Source organism: Paramormyrops kingsleyae, chromosome 7, assembly GCF_048594095.1.
Source record: "Paramormyrops kingsleyae isolate MSU_618 chromosome 7, PKINGS_0.4, whole genome shotgun sequence".
Classification (NCBI taxonomy): domain Eukaryota; kingdom Metazoa; phylum Chordata; class Actinopteri; order Osteoglossiformes; family Mormyridae; genus Paramormyrops; species Paramormyrops kingsleyae.
In genome coordinates, this window is record NC_132803.1 from 6123584 (window position 1) to 6136653 (window position 13070).

The window sequence follows — 13070 nt, forward strand, 5'->3', positions numbered from 1 at the left end:
ACAGGCCAAAAAATCTCTACAATGCCATTGAATTGGGGAAATTAGCAGCAGTCCTCTCTCCCAATCAGCACTTCTTTCGGAGGGTAGAAGTGTCGACCCTGGACCAATTAAAGTGCAGTGCCCCTTCCGCTTAATTATGACACATTCTGATTAGAAATTTTGGACTCCTGACATGTGTTCAGATAAGTATAATAATGTAGGCATCAGGGGAGTGGGTGGCATATTTCCGGGCAGTGACTCAGACACTTATGCTTTATTGGCATGGGAGTTGATGGTGATGATGATCAGTGATGGTTCCAGTGTTGTTCAAGTTTTAATGGCCACGTAAAGAGTGTATATGCATGCATGTCTGGATCTTTCCACAGAGAAACGGACAGACAAGTCTGCGGTGTCCGGGGCTATTCGGCTCCAGATCAGTGTGGAGATCAAAGGGGAGGAGAAGGTGGCACCCTACCACGTCCAGTACACCTGTCTGCATGAGGTAATGCCACCGGGCATTCTGCAGATCTCTGCCAGTGCGTTTGGCACTTACTTTATTATTTAGCTGAGGGCTAGGGGGGCTTCTCCCAAGGGAACCACACGAGCCAAAAGAGAAACGAGAGAGAAGAACGATATATCACCTACATTCTGCTAATCTGCATGAAAAGCTGGTCTATGCAGATCACTTAAGTGAAAATTACAAAGTGGGAAACGAAAGATGGACCTGCGGGCCAGATTTAATAGTGAATTAAAACCACGTAATGGGCCACATAAAACCATGGGCCATGACATCTGTGATTTAGGTACTACACTATTTGGCTGTATCTACCTTGCTGTTTATCTGCCTAGTCCTGCCTCTTAAACCTCAATTATACTTTGTAAACAAAACATTTAACAAAGTATCCATTTATCGATTGTTGGTTACATTTGTGCCGCTCCAAACTTCGCGGAGACAAATTTGGAAAAAATTTGAGCCGCTACAAAGTCACTTTTTATGCATCTTCTTCAGCAGGGGTCTCCAACGCCGGTCCTGGAGAGCTACAGGTACTATCCAGTAAGTTTTCTGTCCTGCCTGGCTTCTGATGAGCCACACATGTTCCTGGTATTTACCTGAGAACAGGTGTGGCTCATCAGAAGCTGGGTATGATAGAAAACCTACTGGTTAGTAGCTCTCCAGGACTGGAGTTGGAGACCCCTGTTCTACAGCTAGTGTCTATAATACTTTTTACTTTTTTAGCCTTACAAATACAAATAAACATAATACAAATAAGCTTAATGGATGTAAGAGAAATTGTTGCTGTCATCCTGAATGTTTTGTATACCTGTTACTACGATGTCTATCCATCCATCCATTATCCAACCCGCTTATCCTACTGGGTCGCGGGGGGTCCGGAGCCTATCCGGGAAGCAATGGGCACGAGGCAGGGAACAACCCTGGACAGGGGGCCAGCCCATCGCAGGGCAATGATGTCTATTGTGGCTTATTTAATGCTAGATACAAATAGCACTTCAGTTTCAGTCAGCAATATAGGTACACCTGTGATGTATGCCTTCCTCGTCCCCATTAAAAAAACCAAATGCTACCTAGTGGACCAATCACAGTTCTTGTGGTCTGTGTTGCTGTGATTTGTATTTACATTTCTGGGGAGATACTGTATACGTCAGGCTATGGCGTAGACTTCGGCTACATTGTACTAATCGCCGTCGATCGACCCAGAAGTATAAATCAACCAGTTATGTACGGCACCATGTCTGAAACCGTTCAAACTCATTCTGCCTCCCTGCCTTCCTCACCAGAACCTGTTTCATCATTCCACGGACGTTCTGGGCCAAGGTGTTGTCAAGATCCCAGATTCTAGGGGAGATGATGGATGGAAGGTGTATTTTGATGAAGTGGCTCAGGAGATTGTGGATGAGTTTGCGATGCGTTATGGGGTTGAGTCCATCTACCAGGCTATGACGTGAGTCTTTCTTGTTTTTTCCCTACTGTGTCTGCTAAAGCATACTTTTTGTTTATATTCTCTCATTTTTTTTTCTTAAGATACGAATCCTCCTGCCTAAAGGTTATTTTTAGTTTTTCTACTTATAATTCTATTTGGCTTTGATGTTTCCATTTGAATTCCACGTTCAGTTTCGTTTCAATGACCCTGGAAATGTATATTTTAGCTTTAGTTTTGGATTGTCTAAGTCAATAAGAAAATATCTTGCTGGCCCGTTGCTTTTCGGATGCCTTGTTATTGTGGACATTAAATGAGTTGTTGCTTACGGTCTGCCAGATCTCTTTTGACAGGAACCGGTCATGGTAATTGTGTTCAGAGCTGACATTTCATGGAGAGCAGGACTTTTTTAAGTCCTGTAGAGTTACCCACTTCACTGCTGTCCTGCCCTCCGGATGAGGACTGCGATTTGGGGATGCGCAGTTCTCATCGCTTTACAATATTCAGTTATAAACTATTTGAAAACGAAAAGCTGGCGCTGGCACTGGCACTGGCACTGGCACTGGCACTGGCATTGGCACTGGCATTGGCACTGGCACTGGCACTGGCACTGGCACTGGCACTGGCACTGGCACTGGCACTGGCACCCAGCCTCGGAATCGGCGATATAAATTTCTTGTTGGCAGCATTTTTGAAAATCGGACGTCCTTTATGTCTAATTTTTGAGATCTGTATACACAACATTTAACATTTAGTTACAACTTTCCTTTAAACATGACAAAGGAGTAAAGAGGTGTAATATATATTTTAGGGATTCAGCAGTATCAGTGAGTTTGTTTTGCAGATTTTGTATAGTGTAATATACTCTGCCTTGATGCATCCATCTGAAGTGCCTTAAAAAGCTTTAATACTGTTAATATTTCATCTTTGGTCTAAAGTTGACTAATGTGGTAGCCAATCTTCTAACAGTAGACGCTGGGCATCCTGAGTGTCTCAGCTTTAACCACCTGACCTACTTTACATATATAATGTGGAGCCTGCTCATCTGCTCTTACCTGGAGACTTGTATTGTTGAGCACAGTATCAGTCAAAAGTTTGGACACACCTACCCATAGAAATTTCTATTTGTACTATTTTCTACAAATAATTACAAAGACATCAAATTAATAAAACATATATAAGGAATTATGCACTGACCAAAAAAGTGTTAAAATGTAATTTGTAGGAGATGTGGGGGGGCAGCTCTGTAGGTTGGGATTCAGAAGGTTGCCGGTTCATATCTCATGGTTGGCAGAGTGGTGCCACTATAAGGCCCTTATCCCCAAGGGACTGGCTGACCCTGCGCTCTCCCCTACGCCTCGTTCATGAGGCGGCCTCCTGGGAGGCTTTTCCAGCAGCCCTGAAGGAGCTCCCACATTTATGCTGAGCTCTCCTTGGCCACTTTTCCTTCACTCTGTAGTCAAACTTCTCCAAAGCTGTTCCTGCTGTGTTTAGGTCAGGTGGGCAGGTCATGTGATCCGACACCATCGCTCTCCTTAGTGGGCAGCTTGGCGTGACCATACTTTAGACTTGTACTGCATGAACCCACTACTTCTGTCTTGCCCCCCGCAGGCATTTTGCCTGCCTGTCCTCCAAGTACATGTGTCCGGGGGTCCCTGCAGTGATGAGCACACTTCTGGCCAACATCAACGCCTTCTACGCCCACACCACGGCGTCCACCAACGTGTCTGCCAGTGACCGCTTCGCCGCTTCAAACTTCGGGGTACTGTGCTTTCACAGCATAGCTCTGTTAATTATTTAAATTCATCCCAATATTCATCCTATCCAAAAAGCATATTTTATTATTGAATTAAATATATATATATTGTTATATGATGTACCTAGCTTTTACAGATAGAGCCCTGACTGTCCAGGGTTAAAAGTACAAAATATGAACATACCAGGTATGCACTGTGTGGTAAGTTGAAGATTGTTTTCCCATCAAATTAAAGATGCAGCAATACTGTAGATATACAGACGCCAGGACTGAGGGCTTTTTTGCTCTGATGTGTCAATGAGGACAATGTGCATCTTGCCTGCAAAGTTTTGATTATGCTAGACATCATTAATGAGAAAAAGCAGTGTTCACTGGAATGATGGCTGGAGCTCCACCTACTGGTCTGCACTACATTTTAACTGGTTTCCTGAAGATTAACTGTGTTCCTTTGGGAGTCACTGGCCGCAGAACATCGTTTGTTTGTCTTTTTATTGTCCCTCTTTTTCCCCTTTATCATTTTAGTGTTTAATACAGTTCTGCCCACTTATTGGTGCTGTGAAATTGTGCAGCATTTTATTTTTTTCCTCCAGTATTATTAGCTATCATCATGATTTTCTCAACATTTTGTCATTATTGAAGAAGTGTACTGTACATAGAGAATGACATGTAAAGCGAGCTGGACAGCTGTGAAGCATTACCACACTGAATGGGTCCCAAACCCAAGGCCCATCAGCTTCTATTAAAATTCCTGGGTTTCCTTCCATTTCCTATAGACTGCTATAAAAACGCCTTGCTTTTGCTAATTTGTGGTAATATTTTTTTAAGTCTATCATTAAGTGAAATTGCATTACATTCATCCATTTTCTGGCTGCCTATTGTGCTCGAGGTTGTAGGCAGACCTGGAGTATATCCCAGGTTGCATGGGGTATGTCCTGGATGGGATGACCGTCCATGACATGTGGAAAATACACAGACACAAACTAACTGCATGTCTTTGAACTGTGGGGAGATTCTGGAGTAACTGTAGATGAGTGAGGCAGCAGTATGCATTACCATCACTGAGAAACTTCTATGTCTACTCAAAAATTAATGTATGAATGTTTTCCCTCATTCCCACAGAAAGAGCGCTTCGTTAAGCTTCTAGACCAGCTGCACAACTCCTTACGCATCGACCTCTCCATGTATCGCGTAAGTCAGAGTGGGAAGGCTCACCAGATTATTAGCATGTGAAGGTGATGCAGTGCAATATAGCAGAAAAGGGCTTAAGTATAATATTTTATTGGTATGTTATTTGTTGTTAATAAGGTACTCAGAAAGAGATTCTGAATGTTTTGTACATTGTGTAAATTGAGTTATCATCATGTAGTGTTTCGCTGTCCTGGCTTAGGAAAGAGAACCTTCCAATATATCAAAATCCATCACCCTTTTAATTGGGTGGCTTTTGGACTGACCACTGATTCATCTCATATTTCTTTCCAAAAGAACAACTTTCCAGCCAGCAGCAAGGAACGTTTACAGGACCTGAAGTCTACTGTGGACCTCCTGACCAGCATCACCTTCTTCAGGATGAAGGTAGATAAATTTATGAAGGCGTACATCGTCAACTCCTGTGTTTGAGCTCCTTTTAAAGCACTTGGTTGTGCTGTGACGTGGATATCAGAGAGTTTTTGGTCTCTTTGAGCCGTGACTGAATCTTTAAGATGGGGCAGTGTTGTAAATTAGGCATTGCCCTGTTCTATGCATGAATTTATGGCTAGGCTATGAATATGTGCGTGAGTGTGTGTGGATTGTAATCACTACGCATATTATGTGTTGTGTTTCTTCACTGTAGGCTTGCACAATATGACTGGGAACATTGCATAGCAAAAATCAACTTGCATGTGATAGTAGATATTTTGTCTACCTATATTGGTCTGATTTGCTGATCATCTCTGCCCTGTGGATAGGTCCAGGAATTACAGAGCCCCCCCAGGGCCAGTCAGGTGGTGCATGACTGTGTCAAGGCCTGTCTAAATTCTACTTATGAGTACATCTTCAACAACTGCCAGGAACTCTACTTTCGTCAGTATCAGCCAGCAGGACATGTGAGTGCTTAACTACTGGGAGGTTTGTGCAAAGTACTGTACACACTGCACTTATTCTGAAAAAGATGGCTCCCCTTTGCAGGATTGCTGAAGACTTCTTAATGTAACTTCTTTTATTTCTCATTTTGTTTGTGTTTTTAGTTCTGCAGTCCAGTTCTTTCAGTTTCTGTTAATTGCAACAAGATCCTGCAGGAGGCTGAAAGGTCTCCAACTCTTTTAATGTCCAGACACCCTGGATCAGTCATCTTTCAATCTGTGACGGCATACTCGCAGTTACAGTTTCTGCAAAACCACACAGGTGTTTTCATTGACTAATGTTGAATTTACATTGTGTTTGGTTGATTAATATCACAATATTGATTCAGGACAAAGAGTTGCCTTTGGAAGAACAGGGCCCCAGTATCAAAAACCTGGACTTCTGGCCCAAACTCATCACCCTGATTGTATCAATCATTGAGGAGGACAGGAGTTCCTACACCCCAGTTCTCAACCAGTCAGTATAAATACATTTCATTAGCTCAACTGCAGCAACATTTGACTTCATTGATCCTAATGTGTTGCCCTATATGGTAATTCATTACCCAAATTGGAGTGTTTCCTCCTTTGTCTTCGGTGTTGTAGGTTCCCTCAGGAGCTAAATGTGGGGAAGGTTTCTGCAGAGGTCATGTGGACACTCTTTTCCCAGGACATGAAGTATGCAATGGAGGGTAAGGCTTGTTGCCTATTTCTCAGAGTTAAGGTTTGTGTGATTTCACAACTACTAAATGTATTTGTATTGGCCTGTGAGATGGTGAGGCTGCTTCCTTCGAGATTGAACCTGTGCTTCCTCCTTCACATTATGATGCCTGGGGCTTTGAATCTGGACCCTTGGCTGGGTGGCCTAGTGGTGTCAATTTTCCTGTTCCTGCAGACATGTAGCTTTAGTAGTGAACCCGATACAAATATAAGATGAGTATCAGATACAACAGTGGATAGGAGCAGCCCTCTGGATGCTTGTTATGTCTGACGTTGACATGTCTGGAGATGATCTGCACTTGGACTAAAGTGTATGATTATGGAGTTTGGTGGATATGCGAGCTGACACCATGCTGTCACTAGCCTCTCTTCGCGGTGCGGCTTGGGTACGGGTCGCTTCCTGTATACCAGTGGAAAAGTGCCATTATTGCTTTTGTGAATGTTGGAGCTGCTCATGGTTAGATGTATAAGTGGGGTTAGGCTTGTTTGGTTGGATGTTTATCATCTTAGGCCCTTCAGCAACGCCTCGAACCCCGAAACCTGCACAGGGGCACCGGATAAGTGGCTGACCCTGCACTCAGGCCCCAGGCTCTCAGCTTTATATGAGAGCAAGATAGAATATAAGCAGAAATTACCACATTACTGTGTACCTGTACTCATACCGGTCCAATGGCCAATAAAGTATCTTCGCATTCTGCTGCCTTTGGATACTCCTTATTTGTTCCTTTTTTAAAAGCAATAATTCAACGAAAAATTTCGGCAGATTAAACAGGAGGCATTTGGGATATTTTGGGGATGAATTGTGGCAATATGTCTGTGTGCAGCAAAATATTGCATTGTGGATATTGAATGATCGGATACTGTAGCGTTAACATGCAATCTGCAGAGTCACAGCTGTGAACTCGCGCGCCCATACATTTGCTGAAGGTGATAATTGTTGGCTAATCTGTGTATCTGAACAGGAGCTGGCCTTTCATTGTCATTCTGCATGCTAATTTCGTGTCCTTTCTCTCTCTAGAGCACGAGAAGCACAGGCTCTGTAAGTGTGCAGATTACATGAACCTGCACTTCAAGGTGAAATGGCTGTATAATGAGTATGTGAAAGACCTGCCTGCCTTCAAAGGAGTCATTCCAGATTATCCCGCGTGAGTGGCTATGGCTAGCCTCTTACTCAGGGTGCCAACGTCTTGTATGCATTGTGCTGCATCATTTCATAGAATAAATGTGGAGAAAAATACTAAGCAGCCAATTTTAATATTTACTGCTGTCTTTTTAATGTTTCCCTAATTTCTAATACTCTGGCCATAAATATGAAATTAAAATAAAAATTTTATGAAAGTAACCCCAAAAAATAGCTTTTCGCTCCCACCTGCATCTATACTGTGCTCATACTTCCCCTAAGTACCGTAGGTATTTATTGCTGTCTCTATATATCTATATTTATAGGTGGTTCCTGCAGTTTGTTCTGCAGTGGCTAGACGAGAACGAGGACGTTTCCATGGAGTTCATGCATGGAGCATTAGAGAGAGACAAGAAAGATGGAGTATGTATAGTCATTTATATAAAGGCTCAGCAAAGACTGCTACTTCTTACAATTCAGTATTCTACAGCAAAAACACACTTACAAATACAAAATCCACAGGACTAACATACAGTTCTGTAGATATACGTAAAGTCACCTGCATCTTGAAGGACATTGTGTGTGTGTGTGTGTGTGCGTGTGAGAACTACATTTCTGTGACTGTAGTAGGTTGCCCCAATCTGGGGAATATTAATGTGTCCATATCAGTGTGGCCAGTGAATAATCAGTCTTTCGTTAATTTAGTACGGGTTGTTAATTTAGCACAATACTCGTACGTGCAGCTGTCAAGCAGTACTCACTTTGTATGTCTAAGACTGAAGAGCTGATAAATCTTATTTCTACTCCCCAGTTCCAGCAAACCTCAGAACATGCCCTGTTCTCTTGTTCGGTTGTGGACATCTTCACCCAGCTCAACCAGAGCTTTGAGATCATCAAAAAGCTTGATTGTCCTGACCCCAAAGTCTTGGCTCACTACAGCCGACGCTTTGCTAAGGTAACTGCTTCATTATTGTTACTCAAATGAGCTACTTTACATTTTGACAGATGCTAATTGCACCCAGGTGTCAGTAGCCAACAAAGCTATTCCACCAAAAATTCCATGACTAAGGCTACATCCACACTAATACATTTTCGTTTAGAAATGCAAACATTTTCTTCCGATTTAGCCTTCCGTCCTCACTACTGCGTTTTTTTTTTTCTCAGAAGTGGAGAAAATTTTCAGTGATCTAAAGTAGCTAAAGTAACTAATCTTTCGGTCGTCACATCAGTGTGGATAAACGTAACATTTTTGTTACGCCTACATCTGTGGGAACTTTATTACAAATCAAAATCAAAACAAATATTTCAAAATATATACTTCACCACTTATAGAATTATAAAAAAATTTGGTTGGACAAAAAAATGAGTAAATGACACAATGTAAAGTTGGTAAGTGCGTGTGCCCAGTGCAGGCTAGAATGCGTCATAAGCTATGTCATCTGCCTTTTAAGTGCTGAAGTTGGATGCAAAACTTTTTTTTTTTTCCCCCAACACTAGTGATAACGGTTATGTGGATGCAAATCTTTTTCCTCATAAATTTTTTTTAACACATTAGTGCAGACGTAGCCTAACGCTGTTGAATCCGCTCAAATCCTCCCCATGCGCTACACATAAGAGGGGAATTCTCCCCCATTGTGAGAAGTGAATTTCAAGCCCTGTATTTAGTGTTAATGTTCGTTAGCAAGATTACTGTGTGCCTTTGGCTAGCTAACTATTGCTAAAACAAAGGTACATTTTGCATTTGATGTACATTAACTTTTAGATTTGTATCTCACTTTGGCACCTTCAACCTTGAAGTGTCGTGCAACCATGCGTGCAACACAGTGTTCACGTTTTCTTTTGTGAAGCTGGGGGCAGGGATGGCATGTGGCTGTTTTCACCCAGGTTCAAACATACACGCCGTTTCATTTATGAAATATGTTTACACTATGAACATGAGCCTTTTCCACCTTACATCACTTTTGATTGTGCGCAACTGTAAGCCTGATCAGTCTGAGTATCTTTGTGTGAAAAATCCTTTGGCTATTTTTCGTAATGTAGACTTTAATGTGAGTTATTAGCTGCAGAAATAAAATTCCAGTGAAACTCAGCAATGGCAGATTCAACGAGTAAGGACTTTCTCATTATGATAGGAATTCAATATGTTCTCATTAAAATTGGCTAATTGAAAACCATTTTTCAAATGTCCCTAAAAGCCAGAGGCACGTGTGCCATTATTAAGATTGTTCTCAGGGTATTGGGCTCAGGCTTCAGTGTACTGGTCCCTTCATGAAATATTCATGAGGGCAGGGATGCCAACAGACTTATTTCTGCCAGTTTAGAATGGGAGGGTGCAGGCAATAAGTGTTGTGGAAATGCTAGGCTTTGTCATCTTTTGTAACAATTCATCCACTCCCTCGTGTTTCACAGCCTGCTTGATGTGTCACTATAAAATACTGCCTTGTTAGTGTGGAGTGACATGGATTGCTGGTTTGGATCCTTCCCCTACTGGCTCGACACTGTTATGTTAGATTGTTTATTTGCCTGACAGGGTTTGGCTGCAAGCAACAGTGTTCATATATTTTCAAACCAGTTTTTATAGCATGTTTACAACAATACGGTATTAGACGCTGAATCTCTCAGCAGCCCTTGGTTACAGCTGCTTGGTCGCGTTTGAGCTTTTTTTTCCTCCCCAGTATTGTTTTTGATTGTCAGACAGATGGAAACTGGGAAGAAACTCATAGCTCCCGTTCATACCCTTTATACTTTGTGTCTCTCATTTGTCCAAAAGAAGACTAGCATTTCACATTTTTAAATGTAGTTGCTTAGCAAACACAGTTATTGAAAGGAAAAATTCAATTAAAAATAGAACAACTGACCTAAGAAACCCATTTGCCTACTGCTGCTTGATTTGACACTGCTTACATTTTTTAATTTCTCTCTTATGGTTCAGAAATTCTACTAAGTCTGGCCTTTTCCTTCACTTGACAGACCATTGCCAAAGTCCTGTTGCAGTATTGTGCCATTCTGACCAAGAGCTTTCCCTCCTACTGCGACAAAGAGAAAATCGTAAGTCCTGGGATGGATCCCAATGCCGACTCTCATTTCAGGAGTATGGTGCATAATATAGCATAGCGTTTGAAAGATACTCCTACTCCCTTTTTTCACTTCTGCAGCCATGTGTGCTGATGAACAATGTGCAGCAGCTTCGTGTCCAGCTGGAGAAGATGTTCGAGTCCATGGGTGCCAAACAGGTTAGGGGAGGCTGGGGGGGGGGGGGGGGGTGCAAGGGCCTGACCGTGTTTCTCTTTGTATTGGGTGTGTGAGTACGAATAGGCATCTCTCCATTTGTGTACTGTTATTTATCTAGAGAATAATCTTTTGCCAGAAGAAATGAATTCAAGGATATTCTGCCTGCAGAAATATAATGTTTCAAAATACAACAGGGATACCTCCATTAAAACGAATAATGTAGTGTATAATCCATATATCATGTAAACATTCATATGCATACAGTACATGTGATTGTCCTGCCACAATGTGCAGATTCTGCTATTATCTTGGTTGCCAATAGTTTTCTGTGTATTTATCTGTATTCATTTGATATCCATTTTGGTTTCTGTTGCTCTGGGATCTGTTTGTAAATGGATGATTCACGTACAATTTACTATGTGTTGTGACAACTGGCAGCTTCCCTTAACAAACATGGCTTCTGTCATCTTCAGATCTTAATATTGATAATGCCCTCTGTCATCATAAGATTGTTGGGAATGCCCTGCTCCTGCATAAATCCTGCACTCTGCCAATTATGAATTATGAATTCCTGTTGAAAAATTCAATATGCTTTTGATTTTTGTTACACTAGGACTAGCACTGGTCGTTTTGATTAGGGTTTGTGTGCAGTATAAAATCTAAGATATTCCCCTGCTTTTGTTGAAGGCTTCAGTTTGATGCTTACAAATCGTATTTTATACTTTATAACACGTCTCTGTGCTATTTTGCTGATGTATTTAAATTAGGAATGTGCTCAGAAAAGTAACAGTGAAGCATTAGCTTTGAAATGTCTCCTGTTTCACACACGTATTGTAAGTTGTTTGTTTCCTTCAGATTGCTGTACAGCAGGCAATGGTATGTGTAGCGCCTACGATAAAACTTGTTCCCTGATGACAAACCCTCAGCCTCTTCCTTTTAGTGAACATCTTCATACATTTACAGAGCTTCATAATGCCCTTTAGATTGTAGAGTCACTAGGACTAGAGCTTTTCTCAAGGTAGCAGTGGGTCTGGCTTGGATGTATGAAGTATTTAATGGGATTGAAAATTATCTTAGTTCATAGATTGTTAGGGCTCCTACCCAGTAGTGTATGTCCCTGACTTCTTCACCAGCCCTCAGTGGTGGGGCTGTTGTACTTATCCCCAAATCTGCTTCATATCAGGTCTTTCCAGCTCTGGCTAAAACACTATTATTCTGAAAATGGACACCAGACTCTAAAGATGAGTTACTTAAGCACTTCTGAGCTGCAGAAGCCTGTGGAAGCTAAGAATCTCTAGACCCTGGGATAAATCCAAAGTGAGAGACAGAATAAATTGCCTTCTTTCATTCTTTGCTACGTTTGAGATGGATGAGCTTGTGGAGTCAGAGGAGGAAGAAGAGGTGGGTCTCTGAACCTTGGATGGTGAATGATGACAGCTCATCATCATCATCATCGACATCGCTTTAGCTGTATTTTTTTAATCTTACTCTCTACTTGCACAATTATTTTAGTGGTTTTAAGTGGTTATAAAGCAAAAGAGTCAATCCAAAGAAACATCCAGTTATGTGGATTTTTTCATCTTCAGTTTAATGGTTTTAGGGTATAATTCTGTCAGCTAAAGATTTAAGGATGCTGTGGGGAAAATGCCGTCAAATGCAATTTTGTCGTGCAGTGTTAATGAGGCGTATTGTCTTTTTCTTGATTATGGGTTTTAGGCGATTGCTGAGGATGAGAAACACCACAGGGTGGGAATCAAAGTTGGGGAAAAAATGACAGCATTAGTTTGTGCGGAATATTTTGGAATTCAGAAGTAGGGGCCGACAGTCACACAAAAGATGCTACAGTTACTTAGTAGAGGATGGAGAATTATGTGTTTATGGCTGCCAGTGGCAAGAGAAATTTAAAGCTGACATCCAGCCCTGGGAAGTGGATATAATAAGGCAAGAACAGTGCTAGTATTTTTCGGAAAAACAACACTGAGTTGTGTCAACACCAGGTTCCAACGAAAACCTCTGCTATGCTAATTTCAATGTGAATGTCAAATCTTTCTCAACATCCTTCTACTGTAACTGACTACAGCAGTTGCTAATTGGAATAACTGTGGGGGAAAGTATATAATACTCCCAACGACACCAAAGTTATTTATGTGTCTCCTGTCAAAGTATCAAAGGAAGTGACCAGACGGATGAATCCAAGCCCCGGCAGCGTTTGTGGTGTTCTGCTCATG

The 13070-nt window shown here is 41.7% G+C and overlaps 1 protein-coding gene across 1 annotated transcript in view; it reads left to right on the forward strand.

Annotated features, from left to right (window-relative positions):
• Positions 1–13070, forward strand: part of LOC111857778 (protein unc-13 homolog B) — a 124937-nt gene that overhangs the window by 93218 nt on the left and 18649 nt on the right. The window contains exons 18-30 of the mRNA XM_023838928.2: positions 366–481; positions 1777–1940; positions 3528–3678; positions 4792–4860; positions 5155–5244; positions 5619–5756; positions 6122–6249; positions 6378–6463; positions 7510–7636; positions 7938–8034; positions 8423–8566; positions 10582–10659; positions 10767–10844. Coding sequence (XP_023694696.2) covers positions 366–481; positions 1777–1940; positions 3528–3678; positions 4792–4860; positions 5155–5244; positions 5619–5756; positions 6122–6249; positions 6378–6463; positions 7510–7636; positions 7938–8034; positions 8423–8566; positions 10582–10659; positions 10767–10844 — 1466 coding nt within the window. The remainder of the gene's footprint in view (positions 1–365; positions 482–1776; positions 1941–3527; positions 3679–4791; positions 4861–5154; positions 5245–5618; positions 5757–6121; positions 6250–6377; positions 6464–7509; positions 7637–7937; positions 8035–8422; positions 8567–10581; positions 10660–10766; positions 10845–13070) is intronic.